This window comes from Neodiprion lecontei, chromosome 1 (genome assembly GCF_021901455.1).
Source record: "Neodiprion lecontei isolate iyNeoLeco1 chromosome 1, iyNeoLeco1.1, whole genome shotgun sequence".
Lineage (NCBI taxonomy): Eukaryota > Metazoa > Arthropoda > Insecta > Hymenoptera > Diprionidae > Neodiprion > Neodiprion lecontei.
The window spans coordinates 37,148,846-37,167,787 of NC_060260.1; the positions used below are offsets into that span (position 1 = coordinate 37,148,846).

Consider the following 18,942-nt stretch of genomic DNA (forward strand, 5'->3'; position numbering starts at 1 on the left):
TTAATCGTACAAAAGAAATGCAGCTTTTTAAACAATAAACATAATCCAGCGTACATCGACGCTATGGATATAGGTAATTCGTTAATTGAAAGGGGCAAAAAGTATATACATATTTAATTAAGAGAAGTATGAAATCTAGAACTGAATAATAAATGCACTTTATTGTTATTGTATTATTACGTAAAGTATCAGATATATAAAGTAAACGCTTACCTTGTAGGATTTGCAATGCAATCCAGATATAATGATTACACTAGGATAATTAATATATATATTGTACTACTAATGGCCTGATTATTATTATTGATTAATGATTACGTACCCGGAATTGTATTGGAACGTTGCATACGGCCGTTGATAGTATTTTTATAAAGTCTAATTTATGTTTTCAGTCGTTTATTATGATTATAGATGATAGAGATCTTGTATTCATAGAATAATTATTAGTACACAATATACATACATACATTCTGGAGTCTATGCTAAAGTATTATATTACATATTATAACTGAAGTCGAGACGCGTATTTGTTCCTCATAGAGAAAAAAAAAAAAATGACAACAAAATCAAGTTATAAAAAGAGACTAAACACAGCTAACGACAGCAGAGCAGTAACTAGTTACGGACAAACTGTAAATACTTTTCAGAGAAAATGATTGAAGAAAACGTTATAATAATATAAATAATATACTACCAATGTTCATTCGTCACCGAAGAAGAGATAATAATGTTGAATAATACTTGTCCTAGGATATATTTTAAAAGTAATAAATAAATTTAAAGAAAAAGTATTACAAATCCAGATTATTATGATAATTACTATTATTACAATACGCAATATGAAAACTATACAAAATGCATAGGCAGGCTCAAGCATTTATAATACTACGAATCACCAACCTTATGTATATAATATCTGTATATGTGTGTGTGTGTTATGTGTATATGTATCGGCATATATACATAACCACAATAATATTATACCGAATAAATAAAATATTATACGATGCTAATAACAACATAACATATTTCTGTTTACTTTTATTTATAACAATCTGATCAAATAGCTGAGCAGTAGATACATACAAAAAGAGGGATAAAGCGAGATACACGATTTTGAAACAAATTCAAATTCTGCTGCTATGCGGCGATCTATAAAAACTCTGAAAACATCAGCTGTCCATCTTCTACACCATGTGCTTTGTATCACCCACGTGGCTTATCCCTTTTGCACTGCTTGAGTATCTTTTATTTTTTTTATTATTTTATTTACAGGTATTTGTCGTTAGACCTTGTATTATGATCAACTTTGCCTCTATCCTCGGGTGGTCAGGCGCACATAGGTGGCGTTTTGGAACGCACCTTCGTGCATACCTCTAGTCTTCATGTTCGCGCAGCTCGGTTTGAAGCGGTAGAAACAGTTCAATCCGGTTGAAGTGACGTCACGCGCGGGAGCCACGCTTTCGGTGTCGCGTTTTTAAAGTCACATTATTCAAAGTGTAGCGTGCGGTTGAGTGTATTTATTCCGAAGACATTCGATATGTGTACAAAGTGAGGCACGGATGATGGGACGACGCTGGATCTAGCAAATTACTGCAGATCGAATACCCTGCGAAAATTGAAGGTATTACATACTACGTTTAATTTAGTTTATACTCTAATGCTATCGTGCAATATTGGCTTTGATTGGTTTGTCTGGCTGCGTACGCGAGACAGTTTCTCCATCATTTTCTGGATTAAAACGACTCGTTTATCGAAGATTTGATTTCATCGATCATTGTATATATTCGTAAACTCTTATTTTTCAAAAAGAACGAACAGTCAGGTGATTTTCAAACACAGTTAACATGTAAAATGCAGCCTGTTGCCAACGTCACATCGATCATATTTTGTTTACCCGGCATTGTCATAAAATTCAATTATTGTTTGGTAGTCGTGACATAATTGTCAAATAATTGTTTTTAGTATTTTAATGAGCCTCAATATTTATACTTTGATAAATTTTTTGTTATATTGCGAAAAAAAATAAGTAAAAAATTTGAACTCTACAAAAACGACTCATTACTTTTCTTCACAATTTACAATAATTATAATGATCATAGACTTGTTTGCTCCAATAATTACGTTCGTGATTCTTACAAATCATCGATAGTTTTTACTTCTCTCCGCCTTCAAATAACTCTCACTCATCAGTTCTTGGATACCCTGTTGAGATCTTAAAGCAGCTTCTGAAAGATAAAAATGATAGTTTCCAAATAGTGATTATCATTATAGATTTTTATTAAATTTGTATTATTCCATTATGTTTTGTTTACCTGTAGACAAGCCTCGCAGTTGGGTTGCAATTGAACTAATAAATGCATCAATATCTATTTCTATTGGCCGTCCATTACAGAGCCAATGCTTAGATTCGTCAGTTGCATGATTCTCTGCCAGTGGAGTTGAATTTAATTCCTCATCGATACTTTGATCACAACTATTGCCAGAGCTTGTTCTTTCATAAATCATACTTGGGTTCTTAGATTTTACGAGTTGCGACTCCTTGGTAAATTTCAAAAACAACGATTCGAAACTTGATACATTTAAATAACTGTTTTCACTATCATCGACATCACTTGACAATAATGTACTATGAGCAATTGGAATTATTTCTTTGTTTATAAAATTATCACCCATTTTTTTCATTGAACTGGATTTATTCTCATAACTTGGCATAATCTCAGACCTGTCTGTCGAACTATGATTATCTTCGTCAGTTCCTTTATTATTTTCAAAACTTCTTGTGGACAGAGTCACTTCGGAAGATTTGCATGACTTTCCGCATTGACTGTCCCCAGTGATTGGCAAAGGCGAATGCTTTACACTATCATCTTCACATTTAATCTGGACTGAAGTTCCATTTTTTTCTACAGACCATCTTGAATATTTAGGGGCTTCTTCGCTTAACTGTGTATGACTTTTTCTTGAAGAGTCATTGTTATTCTGATTCTGATTATTGATATACCTGACGATTCCAACTAATTCCTTTTTTACGATAGGATCCTTTACACGCTGCAAGCATATTTCTACACTTTTGATTAAAGTTTCTATTGTCATCGATTCCGTTCCGTTAGACGAATTCATTTCTAATATTGGTAGCGTCTTATCCACACAATCAACAGAACGATCATTCACTGAAGCCTTGTGGATGTCACTTTGATTACCAGGATCTTTGTAGTTTGTTGATAATATCGCAACATGCGGAGGAATCATATTACAAAGATCAAGATTTGAGCCGCCTGAATTTCCTTGGAAATTTGTTGAGGTATTTGTTTTTTGTTCACTTACAATGAATGCCATAGAATTTATAGATTCTTTTTGATCTTTCGATACTTTAATCTCGTTGTCGTCATTTTCCGTGTTTGGTTTTGAATTTGATGATTCTATTCTAGACGAAAAAGTATCTTCTTCATTTTTCTTTATCAGTGGAAATGTTCCTTGAACCCTCTCTGCCTGTCTTTTATTGCGAGAATTTGGTGGAATGGTTTCATTAGCGTGATTCGCGTTTGCATTGTCAGTCATCGTACATTTCTCTGTACTAGATTCAATAGTAGATTCCTCAAACGAATGTCTATCTATATCATCTTCGTCATGATGCGAAAGTTCAGAATCATTCTCAAAGTTGGTTAATCCTAGTTTCTTGATATCTTTCGGTGCTTTTCTCAATTCAATTGAAAATAGTGGCTGCAGCAGTTTTATTTCTAGCAAAACGGATTCCTTTTGGAAAGCTGTCAGGTCTAACGGAATTGATACTGAATTCTTGGTATTACCTTGCTCGTCTGATGCCGTAATTTTCGACATTGTAGCAACAGAAGTATTTGTTAGTATTTCTTTCTCTGCTATATGATAGGTATCATTTAAATTTTGCCCAGGCTCTCTAATCTTTCCTTGAGTTTGCTGTTCAACCACGTTCGGAACACGTTTCAAAAATTCCGTCTGACAAGTAGCAGACATTGATTTCACATTTGTATCTCCTATCATAACATTCTTTCGACTAGCTTTTCTAAGTAACTTTAAATCCCTTTCAGCATTCACCTCTTCCATCTTTCTCAAACTTTCACAGCAACATATGTTGTCGGCTAGAATATCACTATTATTAGCTAGCAGATATTCGTTTGGTGGTTTCATGATTGCACATAATCTGAGGCGACTGGTCACATCGCAAATTGGTGTACATACGCTGCTTGTGGTATCTCTATTACAGCAGGACTTGATGTGACTTTTGGCAGCAAATTGCAGTTTAGCTTCCAATAATGATTGGCCTTTCTCAGACTCGTTACGACTTGTTATTACACATTCGTTTGTCTTTTGATTATCTTCAAGTTCTGTAAAACATACAAAACACATCATCAATTGCTAAAAATTTTTGACGTTGTTACAAATCCGATGTACCTTTATCTAGACTGTTTTGCACTCTTTATATAATTTACCTATACAACACGAGGATACTTCACTGTGTTTCTCAGAGTCCGATACGTCTTTTTGATTTATATTCAAATCATTCGTACTACAATTATATTGTATATTTGATAAATTCTTTAATGAATTAGCCTCCGACACTTGAAAAAGCCCTTTACTAATCGGCAAAACGATATTGTTCAGTGTTTTTACATCGTTGACACTATTGCATTCTTTTTTTCCTGATTCTGTCATAGTATAAACAGAGCAGATTTGCTTGGGAGGGGTAGTCGAATACGATGCAGAAGTCTTGTTCCCCTTGTTCGAGTTTTGTAACAACTGAATCTCTCTTTTAGAAAATCCTTTTACATAATGCCTTTTATGATTATCAAGACTTGACGTATTTCGATGTCCACCGTTTAATTGTGCCAACCCTGCTTCTTCGTCAGATTCACTGAATGACTCCCAGTCACTGAAATCCATCTCGTCTCTACTGAAAGATTTGATTGAACAACTGCTCAAAATACTTTTGAACAGTTTATTTTCTTGACTCGTGAAAAGCAAATCTCTGTTAACATCATGAGATATGCTACTGCTAAAATGATCATTACAGCTCGTTGCCGTTTGGATCTCTTTTTGATCATTTTGAGATATTTCTGTACACAAATAAACGCTAATATCTTTACCGTGACATTGAGGAAAAATATTTTTTACTCCATTGAAATCATTCCTTGGAAGTAATTGAGCATTGATTTGATTTTCTACAAATTCTTCATCATTTGACGTTATACATTTCTTTTCCGGTGTTCCGTTATGCAAGAAACTATCATTTTTTTTGGAGATAGTATGAAATTTCTTTTCAAATTTTACAAGATATTTTAATAGCTTCTGCAATCCATTTAAATGACCATTGTTAGATAAGACAATTCGATTAGCTTCTTTAATCAAAATTTTGTTTGAGTATCTAGGAACAATTCTCTTGCTTCTTTTAACATATCTCTTCATCAGATTTGGTAATACCTTATTTTTCGATCGACTTTCTCTACATAATTTATGGAACCAGGCATCAGAATTGAGACCATTGGTTTCTACATCGCAAGTTATATTTTCTGTTTCATCGAGCGATTGCTTCGCTGTGATTTTACAATTATTATTATGACTATTTAAAATGTACGTACTGAAATTTTTCCCTTCTTTGGGTTGCTTTTCGTCATCTTTTGCAAACAATTTGTGCTTACTCCTACTGCATTCAGTATCTTTAATTGAACTATTTTCATTACTGAACGTCTTACAAACTTGAGGAGGTGTGTTCTCGCTTGTATTGTACTCGCTTTTTGTACTTAATTGTGATAAAATTGAAGTAGTCTCTTTCGTAGCTGATTGATTTATCACTGGCAAAATCATTGTTTTGACTTTGAAGGTAATTGGATACCCAGTCTTTTTGTTGTTCATTAAATCACCAACTATATTTCTCAATTCTGTTTTCCACACTGCTTCATTTTCTATCTCTTTACTATTTACTTCACCATTGCCGCTGGTAATTAGGCTCTTCTTTGAAAAAAAATTCTTTTTATCAACAGTATATCCATTTTTATTCAAAGTTTTTTGGAGGCACTCCGTTATTTCTTTTACGACCTTATCTATGACCATATTTTCTGTGCTTTCCGATGCATCTACTGAAATATTTGTAGTTACATAATTTTCAACTTTCATTACATCTTGCAAGGCAGGACTTGAATTACAGATGTTTGAATTACTTACTAATTTCTGACAATTATCTTCAGTAATCAATTCGCTTTTTTTCATCTTTATTTTGTCACTTATTTCTATAGCTTTTAGATCCAAATCAGGGTATTTTTTGCTACCAATACCTTTCAGTCGAAACGATTTATCCTTCGTTCCATGTAAAACTGAAATTTTGTCGTTTTTCGCATGGTTCATACATGATGATTGTGTATTCGCATACTGTGAAGTTTTCGAAACTAAACGGTTTGAACTTGATATTTCATTAGGCTGCACACATTTTATATCAGCGATATTTTGTCGAGAATTCGTTTGGGACACTGTGTCACAAGATACGTCGGTTATATTTGGTACGTCAATATTTTTTACATTTTTTATTGTACCCTGATGCTGGGTAACCGAAATCGATTTATTTATGTTATTTTCGACACCAAAATTTGCTCCTGCCATCATTCTATAACTGTGCAATTTTTTCTGTGGTACACCATTATTCGATTGTACTGCTTTTCCACTTGGGATATCTTCTACATGATTGGTTTCGTTAACTGAGGATTTGACGAATTTGCAGGGAATAATATTGCAACGTTCTTCGATTGGCTGACGCCAACAAATTGTTTTATTCATAGGCTTTATTATGTGATTTTCACTTTGATCAGGAGTTCTTTCATTCACTACCGTTCGTAAGTCTTCAGCTACCTTCTTCAGAATTAATCTTTCTTCGTGATCCGCAGACGTGCCTCTACCTGGTTTGTTTAACGTTTCGTCGATGAAATCTACAACAATTTTTGCTAAATTATACTTCATCAAACTTTTCGATTTTTGTTTTAGATTCTCGGTAGCTTCTACATTATGCCTTTCCTGCTTACAATCATCAATCTTCTCCGGAAAACCTTTCTCATTCAGAACACGATTCAATGTTTCTGACTTTTCTATCTGTCCCGAGCTTAATTCCGCTTTCAAATTTTCAGAGTTACCATTTCTACCAATTTGACCAGATTCGATTTTTGCTTGGGGACTTTCAACGGAAATATTCTGTTTTATGAAATGCTCATGATTTTCGGATACCGCGGTTGAAGCGTGATTCATCTTAATCTTTAAATTAGCCAGGGGTACATTTTTCTTTGATGTATTTTCATCTACAATGTCCACATTACGTTGGTGGTTCGAATTAAGTGCTACAATTGGTGGCTTGGTACTCATTAAGGATTTCAAATCAATGCTTTGTTCAGATTCTAAATTATCATTAAGACTCTTCGGGTTATTGGCTTTTGGTTTGCTACCGCCGGTACAATTTTCATTACGCTTGATATTCTTGCAAGGCGAAATTTGTGTTACACCAACCAAGCTTAATAAATTTGTAGCTCGTACCATTTCATCAACACTTCCCCAGTTTTGCTAGACTTCTTTAATCTCTGTCTAATATTTCTTGTCGTTACACCATTTTTAGTAGGTTGATAATTTATAGCATTCAAATTAATATTAACAGCACGTTCCAGGATTTCTGGAGAACTATATACATCCGCTGTTTTACTGTTTTCGTTGTTCCGAACAGATTTTGTGTTACATTGCACTGGCAATTCTTCATCATTATTGTTATTTTTAATGTTTGCTTGTCGATTACTGGAACCGGATTTGAAATTATACTCTTCAGGTTCTTCTAGTGTTATGCTTTCGATGAGATGGCCATGTCCACGGTTTGTCAAAGGCTCGGATACAGGAATTCGGACCGCGGAGTTTATTTCCAATACGCCGTTTCTATAATTATACGAGGTTTTAGGCCGATAATCAATCTGTGATTGCGAAATATAGCTTTGATTAAAATTTTCTGCACTGCACCCAACGTCATTGATTGAATGACAATTACAACAGGTATCCCTCGAAAATCCACAGGTAGGGCAACAACTTATATGTTCATTCGGAACACATATGTCAACACAATTCATAGGCATTATAGAACTTGGGTAGTAATCCGTATAATCTTCTTGGTTCGAATTTGGTATATATGGACAGATGACGGTTGTCTCTCCATAAGTCACCGGAAATCTTCCTCGCAATTCTCTTTGAGCAAGGTGATCCCCTGAATTCAATCGCAGGCTTTTTGGCACAGCGATAAGATTCAAACTGCTAGATTGTTGATTCTAAATGGAGTTGAAAATTAAACAATTAAATAACATTCTCAATTAAAGTTCAGTCGGAAAATAACATATTTCTATGTAACACAAACATGTATTTAAGAATAAAGATTTTCCTCACCGCTCTTTCTTCGTCCTGGATAACTTTCAACAACATGCTGTTCATTAACGGATACCACAGCAAATTTGAATAGGCACGGCCTCCTAAAAATGCGATGTTCTCTAATTTTTGCTGTTCTTGCTTATAAGTTTTACGGATGTATTTAATCTGATTCAAGCACTTGTTAATGGTTAATCCAAATTCGTTCATTTCGCATAATATTTCGGAAAATGCGTTTGATTTTGCATCGTAGTTCTCATATTCAGATGAATAAGGATTCCACAGGCATTCGTAACTTTTGTAAAGTCTTAAAAATTTGAAGATTTTTGCTTCGCTAAAGTGATTAGACATTTTTTTCTCTGGTCGACGAACCACTTTGTATCATTAACGCGAGATGGATTACAGGAGTTAGATTGTTCCGAATTTTTAAACCAATCGTGAATTACAACTCATAACTGTTCAGATTTCATAATAATTTTAAAATATTAACAGTCTTGAGCATACGGAGTATAGGTCAATTATGCATAGCCTCGATATAATATACATCCTGTAACTATTGAAATTTTTGAAACTTTGGTTTGTATTTATTACCAGAAATGTCAAAATGACATTCTGTCAAGTTGTTTTTACATTTTCATTTACTTCTTTGAACCACAATACCCGTGACAATACTCAACACCATCTTTCCAACAAGAATTAATCTAACTCCGTTTCACTTATTTTTTTATTCTTGGGTTAACCAACCTACCATCTGGATTAAAAATTTTGAATGGTAGTTCAAAAAGACAATCATAAAACTCAGTATCATTGGTTTGTATGTTATTGAAATATGAAAAAACTTCTACGCAATGAACTTACCGATCACACATAACATTATTTACTGACTGATATGTATATAGTTGGATTTATTTTTAAATTTCATCCTTAGTTTATAAAATTTTATTGACAGCTTATGAAAAACAGTTTCAATTATTTTTTCAATCCTTGCTTTAGTTTTGAAATATTTCACTGTTCGAAGTATGGCTGGTAGGTAATTAATGAACAGTCACCCCATCATTCTCTGGTGTAACGGAAGTCAACAGATGCTGGTGATGCTAACTGGATATACATCAGATGTCATCATTTTCGTCTGTAACAAATAATTGAGAATGATTTATTCGCGGCAACGCAGTTAGGCTTGCTAACTACACAAAAAAAAAAAAGAACATATTGAAACATACAAATGTCCTGAATCGGTTGATTTTTCTGGTTGTTTGCAGCATTCGTTGTTTCCTAGAATCATAAAGATGAGAATGGATAAGAATAGACCTGTACATTTCGATTTAAATGCATTAAAGTGTTTACGCATAATCGATGCTAACCATTTTCTTTAGGTTGTAGCATTTGATCCATCATTATTGTATATTTCACAACATCTAAGAAATCTTTTGTTAGTTGACTTGCAGGTAGACTCTCGCTGACGTTCCGGGATGACGACGGAATGGTTCCATTTCCACCAAATTCACTTGTATAATCCAAAATTGGATCGGATATAGAGTTCGATACATTTGAATGATCTGGAAGTCTACTCTGTAAAACGTTCCTAGTATTTTTTTCATTTGATGGTTCATTTATTTGAGTTAATCTAGTATCTGTTTCATTGGTTGATTGGTTTTTTTGAGTTACAACTGCAGGGTTTTGTTCGTTTCCACTAGTATCTTTATTTACTGCATTATTGACCTCTCCTGGAAGAAGATACATAGTTGTTTCGTCTTCCGATATACCGCTGAGACAAACAGGTCTTTCAATAGGAGACTGTGGCCTTAAATTTTCAGTAGAATCATCAAGCTTCACTATCTTGGCAGGTGACTCTGAAACCATTTTTTTATCAATTCAGATATACTTCTTATCTTTGAATCTGCGATCAAGTTGAAAAATTAAGTGTCTACGGTAAGATGCAGAAACTTTAAATGTTGGTATCAAATGGACATTTCTATTGTATCTCAATTCATCAAAGAATAACCTCTTTGTCTATCTAACTATATCTCTATCAAAAAGAAAACAACGTTGGACATTCAAAACTCTGCATGATAAAAAAATCCAGTCATGACCATGCTATTACTCCAATCTGTAAAATGCCGCCGGCTGACATCTGATTGCATTTATGTAATGATTAGGGAGAGCATTTCATTAATCTTACATTAGTTATACGTATTTTCACCTTGTGAATTTTTGTTTTCGACCTGTTGACTCTTAGAAGGTTTGTTTAAAGGAAGAAATCGATACTGGGTGCTGTCCGTCGTATTATCGTAATTCATAGCACCTTCTAATTCATTAACATTACCCTCGGGGTATCCCACTTCGGCTGGTGGAAGTGTTGTTATTTGTTGAAAGGTATCAAGCATCGTATTCAAAGTTCTTTGCAAATTTATTGGTACTTCCTGTGTGCTATCGGCTTCCAATATTTTTACAATAACATTGAGTAGTATCCTCGTATTATTAAAACTCGCTTCTGGCAATGAGCTATTCTTAATATCTGGGCGTGCTGCACAGCACGATGGTTTTCCGCTTACTTGATCATCATTCACTGCATATGAGTATTGATCTATCGGAGGCTCATTTCTGTATGGAGTTGGAAGGCGTGCATCTTTATAGTGTAGTGATGTAGTCATCAAGGAAACGTCTTTGTTATTAACAGATTTCGAACGATTCGGTTGCCCTGTTTGTACATCTGGTATCGTCTGGATTATTTGATTTTCATAAGATGTGTCAGTCTGCGTACCCTTGCTGGTAGACGGTTTATGCTGCACTCCGATTTTCGTCATATCTTGATGCTCAGATTCATCTTCGAATTGTCTTTCGACGGCAGTCCCTGAGTTATGAAACCGTTTCTTCGCATGATTGTGCTTGGAACGACCATGGTTTATGTCCAATTTAATAATATTGCTATGTCTTGCCGAATCTATATTTACATTTCTATATGCTGCATGTGTATCAGTTTTACATAAGCATTCAACAGTGCTCATTCCTTTTTTTTCACTCTCGGAATGTGGGCACAACATATACTTCGATAGTTGTCGATTGATGGCACGAACTTCGTATCCAATAATTTCTAGATGTTGATCCTCCTCATCCGAATTTGGGATAATAATTGTAAATCGTGGGCAGATTTCGTATTTATCTTCTTCAGGTGCGATTGGTAATACCGCAGGCCTAACTCCGCCGAATTCCTGAACGCATGCATTGTACCTGGTAGGAGACACGTTATCGTTCCCAATTATGTCATCGAAAAATTCTGGTGCTCTCTGTGATTGCTGATTGAATGCGTCACGGTAGCGAACCATACTTGGTGTAGGTTCATTGATATGATGGCTAGTTCGATTTATTTCAAAATTGGGCTGGATGTGTTCCAAATAGTAGCTTTGAGTATTATGGCCAACGTTACTTGGATGCGTTGCAATATTGTTTCCAAATTCTTTTTTACTTTGAGGACAACGAACATAATTAATTTCTTTCGATAAAATATCGTCTGGTAATTTTACTGCTTTGATATTATCTTGATAGGTTGTATTTTTTGTGTTATCAAAATTTTTTTGTCGAGTAGAAATGCATTTTCCGCTGTAGTTTTGCGATGGGTTAGGAGAATCTTCATTTGTTTCAAGGTTTTTTTGAGATTGAATAACATCCGTTTCCTGTATTTGAGGTTTCCTACTTGAATAATTAACTTTCTTGCCGTAAAATGGTGGAGAATTTGTCTCGTCAACGAAATTTTTATCAGCAAGTTTTGATGAATTTACTGTAACAATTCTTTGAGTTTCAGGTTGAATTTTGGTCCTGCTCTCTTTACAATTATTAAGTTCATATGTTTTATTCGGCAACTCGGTCTGACTTTTCTCTGTTTCCCAACCACAGGACACATATACGTTATGCTGATCATTTTCATCGTCGACCAGTTTCAATTCACTCTGGAAATTAGCATTTCGTTGCTGTGCTTTTGATTCTTCGAAGCCTGTGAAAAATTGATATTAATCCTACGTATACTACCATTCACCGAATATCTATTGATCAAGTATTCGTAGCCTTTTACTGCCAAGTCGGCCACTGCATGATACCTGAGTCTTCTAGCTCTTCTTCAGATAGAACTAAGGCATTGTTATCATTCTTTTTGGATATGCTTTCAACATTTCTTTCATAGTTATCTTGTGAGATAAATTGTCCATGCTTATTGAATGTTGGAGTGTGTTTGGTGCGCTTGCTCTTTGTCCCAGCACAAGGAGCGAATTTGACTGGAGTTTTACTGAACGTTTCCTCATCATTTATCACTTCGCATAGCATTTGAGACATAAGATTAAACCATGGTACATTCGAATTGTATAGTTTTCCAGATTTTAGTTTCTTTTCAGCCTTTGCCTGTTCTCGTTTGTATCTAAACAAGTAAATTTCCTAACTTTAGTTATTTCAAGATGTTGAAAAACTGTCATGCATGCAAAATAAAAAACATTAACGTAATCCTGTTAAGCGCATGTGTAAAACCCGCGTCATCCTGACTTTACTTTTCCCTTATGACTTCAATTTGTTCCAAACATTCGGGCACTCTGATACCAGGAAAATTCAACTCCTGTACAACAGTTTTAAAGGCTTCATTCTTAACAGCACAGTTCCTATAATCATAAGAGTACGGATTCCAGAGACATTTATGTTTTCGGTACAATGTCAGAAACTTTTCGATCAATTTGTCATCCCATTTGCTCGACATATTTCATTATGCTTGCAAGTCGGCTGCTAAAAGTCTATGGAAAAAATAACATTTCGTTTTTGTTGTGTTGTGAAAATTTTTTGTTAAATTTAGATAATTGTTAGTTTTCAAAATAAAAATGCCGAATTATGACAGATTTGGAATAGGTTGTAAATTGCAATTGAATACAGATATCCTGTGTTTTCCATTGCATATCATTACAGCTCATTTTTTCTACATATTAATAATCATGTCGGATAAAATAATTACTTTTAATTACATCCAAATCCGTAACATTGGCTGGGTTTCATTGGAAATAAAGGCAAACATTTGCTGACCGGTACGCCGCATGCGCAAGTTTGATCTTTTTCCAAAGAACAACATTCTTTGCATTCGCTGCAAGTGCAGGTGCAATCTTTGCTACCAGGTTTTGCAGCTACGCTGTCTTTCATACAGCATAGTCGCTCTTCGGTCATCATATCTTGTATGCGTTTCTCCAAATTGATAGCCGATTCTTAAGGAAGAAAAAAAAGAAATGCATATGCGCGTAACGTCACATGGATTCAATTTTGAGAAAAAAAAATAGACGTGTCAACATTAAATTGTTCAGAGCCAACTTAAATTGAATTCCTGAAATATACTTCACTAAGTTGTTCAGATTAATAATATATATAATAAGATAATTCTGTTTTGAATAAAGTCATTCAGATTTGACAATTACCTAAGCTGAGACTACGCAACTGACAAGCGACACTCTTCCCGAACATGTCAAATTCGTCATACTGGTTACACTTCTTTCCACTTCCTTCTGCGGAATCTATGCAGACATCGTCCAGCGTAAATTCATCATTCTGTAACAATCGAGGAACCAGTAACAGGGTTCTTATTCGCCTTTTAAAAAATTATTACTGTGATCGCGAGAGTACCATTGTGCATTGCGCCTTTTCTGCGTGTTCGCAATTCGTGTAAGTATTTGCTGTAGATTTTCTTTCAGTTTGAACGCCAGATTGACTAATGTAAAGTGAGCTTGTTCTGTTGCCGGCATCTATACATCTTTTTGATACTTGGGCGCATTTTGTCGTGCTCATAGATCGTATAACATCGTTTCCTTTATCGCACGTTGTCTTTCTTGTGTTTGTGGCGTTGTCAGTTTGTGTACACGGTCTACCGTGCTTGTTAAATTTTGGTAGCGGTCTTGATCTCTCTAGATCTGACGCAGAATTTCGTTCTACGCAATTGCTTCGTGTAGAGCATATTGGTGACTTGGAGGAACCACGAGTTTTAGTGGCACGAGACTTGGAACGGTGATGTTTCTTGTGAGGAAGATCCAAATATGTTTCCCTATTTGAGTAAGATGCGCGATCTTGTTCAAAGTTTTCGGAAGGTGGACATTCACATGGTGGGCATTCACATCCGTCAATCACTGGGTTTTCGTTATCGCATCCGTCACCATCACCATCTCCTTCTTCGTCTTGCGAACAATCACAATCCTATGCAAAACAACGAAATATTGAAATTAAGAATTTTCTGCCATACAAAGATAATGGCTCAGAAGTGAAAATTACACAATTTATACCTAAAAATATGCATCGTACCTTTCTAGAATCATCGTTGTAATTGTTGGACTCTGATTGGATGTATGGAAATAGCAGTTCATGCATAATTTCAAACCAACTAGCTTTAGGCTTATAAAAAGTGCCGCGTGATATGGCAGCGCTAATTTTTGAAAGCTCAAAACAATATTGTTTTTTCACAAACGATATGCGTTTGACGCAATCGCATACAGTTAACCCAGGTATATTCATACACCGAACAATTTGCTTGTAAGCTTGATAACAACAAAGCTGCTTGTTGAATTCTGGAAGAAACGGATTCCACAGGCATTCGTGTCTTCCGTAAAGAATCACCAGTTTTACCGTTGCACGTTCTATCCATTTAATCGTCATTTTTCTACATGCAAATGTCGTCTGTAAGTTACTGAAAATAAATCCAACATACTTGCAATCTATTGGAATAGATTCTCAAGCATATTTTTCTGATTCAAATTACTTCGTGTTATTTTACTGGCGATGGTGAATGATTTATTAATCATTTGGCATAATATCGATTAGTCGTTGCTAATTTATATTCAAATTTTCTAATCTTAATATCAATCTGTAAATATTCTTCACAGATTTATCCGAAGATTAATTAAGAAGTTATACATACTTACTGCTACGAGCTGTTATGAATTTTACTCCCAGTAATTTTGTACTATTAATTTATATTGTGAGGAAATGACTGGTTACTAATTCCGGAAAATCTGTCAAACAGATCGATTTATCAACTTGAAGTAGTTAATTCCTACTTCTGATCAAATAGAAGAAAAATTTTGCTCACAGTTATTTCAGAACAAATTCATTCATCCATTCACATGTTGTGTGTACATGAGTTTGTTTCAATTCTTAGGCTATCAAATGTGGTGATTATTAGTGATAGCAGTAGAAGCAGTATTTTTTAAGAAAAGTTAATGACTGGTTGTGCTTTACAGCCAACATCTTTTACCATACACTTATTTTAATTTGTCACAAATTTCGACAGTCATACAACTGAGAAAATTAACCTGCTGGCGGCCGGTTTTTTTTTATTACAGTGGTGTTGCCGGCCGTCTAGAGGTTAATGATTGTACCCACATACACATTGGATAATTTGTTCAACTACAAGAATAAAATATTTACGATATGACTTTAAGTTCTTTTCCTATTTGTATAAAAGCATCCACCGCCCTCTCGATGTCTTCTGTTGTGTGAGCTGCGCTAATCTGTACACGTATTCTTGCTTTGCCTTTTGGTACTACGGGATAACTGAACCCAATCACGTAAATGCCTTTATCTGCAAACAACATGGAATACATAAGAGATTTCGTATCATTTTACTTATTTGCGGAAGTTTATAATCTCCAATTATTTCAAACCATTCGTAATTGATGCTCTAAAAGTACGTACTAGCAAAATAGGTCTAGACCTGTTCGATCCTGTAGTAATTTTAGAGACGAAATTATAAAAACAACTAAACTTGATGATTTTTTATTTCTACTACTACCTTTACACATGTTCAAGCAAAATTATTAAGAAGAATATGAAAAGAATATTCAAATTTATTTTCTTACTAAGCATTCGTTCTGCAAAAGCTGAAGCCAGCTTTGCATCTCCAAGCATTACTGGGCAAATCGGATGTCCATCTCCACTTAAAGTGAATCCTGCCGAAGTCATAGCGCTTCTAAAATGTTCAGTGTTGCTAGAAACACGTTCTAGAAATTTCGTGCTATCAGAGATGAGGTCAAGAACCTGTGAATACCGTAATAATTAAGTATTGTTTTTCTTTATTGTGGTTACCAGTAACTTATTTTTAAAGGCCTCATAATTGATTAGCGGAAGGTGATACCTTAATTCCTGTAGCAACGACGGGTGGCGGCAGTGAATTAGAAAACAAATATGGTCTGCTACGCTGTCTTAACAAATCAACGAGCTCTTTTGGTCCAGTAGTGTAACCACCAGCTGCCCCGCCGAGGGCTTTTCCGAGTGTTGAATTTATTATGTCGATGCTTGGAAGTAGGTCGAAATACTCTTCCGTTCCTCTGTAATAATTATTTGGAAATTTAAAATCACTCTTTGTAAATCTCGTTATCAACAAGAGCAAGCTTTGTTGAATCAGAACATGTTACCTATTTTACTGTCCAACCATCGACTATCCAGATTAATTTTTTCATTAACGGCACGTGACTCACCTGCCAGTTTTTCCAAAAAATCCTGTCGCGTGACAATCATCGACAAATGTCAAGGCATTGTATTTCTTCGCCAATTCAGTAATTTTGGGTAATGGTGCAACTGTGCCATCCATTGAAAATATTCCGTCGGTAGCGATCAATTTTAATCGCGACGAGGCACTTTGTTTTAGCTTTTCTTCCAGGTCTGCCATATCTCTATGTTTATACCTGGTGATGTAGACAGAAGAAGATAAATATTCAGAAAATGTAACCATTATTATAATCATCTCAGGTACAGCTAGATGTTGAATGAGGATTATAATCCGAGTTTGATTTGACTGATTTATGTAAATTAATTCTTTTTCATTTTTCAGAAAAAATACCTGTATCTTGTCGCTTTGCAAAGTCGAATCCCATCAATGATTGACGCATGATTCAATTCGTCACTTATTACAGCATCGTCTGCTGTTAATAAAGTTTCAAAAATCCCAGCATTTGCGTCAAAGCAAGACGCATACAAAATTGTATCTTGTCTCTTGTGAAAAGCTGATAACTTATCTTCCAATTCTTTGTGGATTTCTTGAGTACCGCAAATGAATCTTACCGAACTTAAACCAGCTCCATATTTATCCAAAGCTAGTTTAGCAGCTGCAACTACTTCTTCGTTATTCTAAAAACAATATGATATATTTAAAAAATTCAAACATCAATTCGTGAGTAATTCCTTAAATATAGATGCTGTAGTTACAGATAATCCCAAGTAGTTATTCGCGCAGAAATTCAAAACTTCCTTTCCATTCCCAACTCGAATCTTCATGCTCTGTGGTGAGGTAATTACTCGTTCTGATTTCCATGTTCCAGCACTTTTAATTGATTCTAATTCTGGCTGTAGAACTGCTGCCAAAGAACTCATGCTAGATCGTAGATGACATTTTGCCCATGGAGCTGTAAAATAAATAATTCATTGGAAGAAAAAAAAAAAACAATTTTCCAAATAATTGGTTGTAAGAAAAAATATGATCACTCTATTTTCAACACTTACGAACACAATTTCATTTTAAAATATAAAATTGATATTACAAGAATACCGATTACGAGTTTAGCAGTTAAATTAACTTAGCCATGCAGTTATTCTAGAATAATGAAACAGTCTAGAAAATTACACATCGTTGTGCAGCCTCATGGAAAATAAGCGAATAAATTTGAACTCAATTCGCAAATTGCAAGAATAAATTTATGCATAGTTAAATTAGAAGCGCAAGTGTTAAAAATGATAAAAATTTAACTTACGTTGTTTAAATATTATTCGCATATTGTAGCTTTGGATAAAACTGATCATTGCAGTCTTGGCTGCTGGTGGAATTATGCTGTGGTAAGATATCTGTAGATATTGGATGGAGAAAGTACATATGATTAACAAAACTCCAGTCAAAACGCAAAGTAGTTGACCTTCATACATGCTGAATAAAGAATGACATAGTGTTGAAATTATAAACAACGTCGCCATATTCAAAGTTTTAGCCCGATATTATAAAAATAAAAAATTCTGTATTTTACTTCTACAGTATTGATGAACGACGAAAATTGTGTTGAAGAAAAACTCCCACTGAGTAGCGCTAGTGGTGAAAAAAGGAGTTGACAACATTTATTAATTTTCAAATTTTATTGTAACGTAGCTTAATATTATATGTATACCTTTTGTAACATTCTAATCGTGACTATTTCATAAAGACACGAGAAAATAAAATTATACAAAAAATTTATGGGCTAACAAAAAAAAAAAAAATTTCACATGTATCTATTTTAGTCTACTCAACGAAGAATCTTGATTTTCATTAATCTTAAACAGTAATTGTTGCATTGGCGTTTGTATAATGAGTAAAAACTTGATCAAACATCATTTCCTTTTGCCAAAAAGTAAAGAAATGGATAATTATTGTGTACTAAGGAATTTTTCCTTGATTGCTCTGTACATTATTTCATCTTTCTTCAAACAAATTTCTTCGCCATAGTTCAAACTATTGAGCAGATTTTTGTAAATTTCACTCAAGGCGACTAGTAGTTTTCCTAT

At 34.5% G+C, this 18,942-nt stretch overlaps 3 protein-coding genes across 3 annotated transcripts; all 3 read right to left on the reverse strand.

Moving 5' to 3' along the window:
* Positions 1 to 8,992: 8,992 nt before the first annotated feature.
* On the reverse strand, positions 8,993 to 13,145 carry LOC124296624. The gene is made up of 5 exons (XM_046746685.1): positions 12,504 to 13,145; positions 10,613 to 12,400; positions 9,774 to 10,262; positions 9,633 to 9,684; positions 8,993 to 9,541 (listed from the first exon to the last, which is right to left on the reverse strand). The coding sequence occupies exons 1-5, from the start codon at positions 12,733 to 12,735 to the stop codon at positions 9,532 to 9,534; spliced, it is 2,571 nt and encodes an 856-aa protein (XP_046602641.1). The 5' UTR covers positions 12,736 to 13,145; the 3' UTR covers positions 8,993 to 9,531.
* Positions 12,925 to 15,369, reverse strand: LOC124294817. The gene is made up of 5 exons (XM_046742127.1): positions 14,722 to 15,369; positions 14,053 to 14,616; positions 13,848 to 13,977; positions 13,397 to 13,640; positions 12,925 to 13,052 (listed from the first exon to the last, which is right to left on the reverse strand). Exons 1-4 carry the CDS (start codon positions 15,070 to 15,072, stop codon positions 13,399 to 13,401), a joined length of 1,287 nt encoding a protein of 428 aa, XP_046598083.1. The 5' UTR covers positions 15,073 to 15,369; the 3' UTR covers positions 12,925 to 13,052; positions 13,397 to 13,398.
* A 138-nt stretch (positions 15,370 to 15,507) lies between these two features.
* On the reverse strand, positions 15,508 to 18,286 carry LOC107225676 (2-amino-3-ketobutyrate coenzyme A ligase, mitochondrial). The gene is made up of 7 exons (XM_015666219.2): positions 18,162 to 18,286; positions 17,620 to 17,816; positions 17,255 to 17,541; positions 16,893 to 17,099; positions 16,550 to 16,742; positions 16,275 to 16,452; positions 15,508 to 15,997 (listed from the first exon to the last, which is right to left on the reverse strand). The coding sequence occupies exons 1-7, from the start codon at positions 18,208 to 18,210 to the stop codon at positions 15,840 to 15,842; spliced, it is 1,269 nt and encodes a 422-aa protein (XP_015521705.2). The 5' UTR covers positions 18,211 to 18,286; the 3' UTR covers positions 15,508 to 15,839.
* Between the last annotated feature and the right edge of the window lie 656 nt (positions 18,287 to 18,942).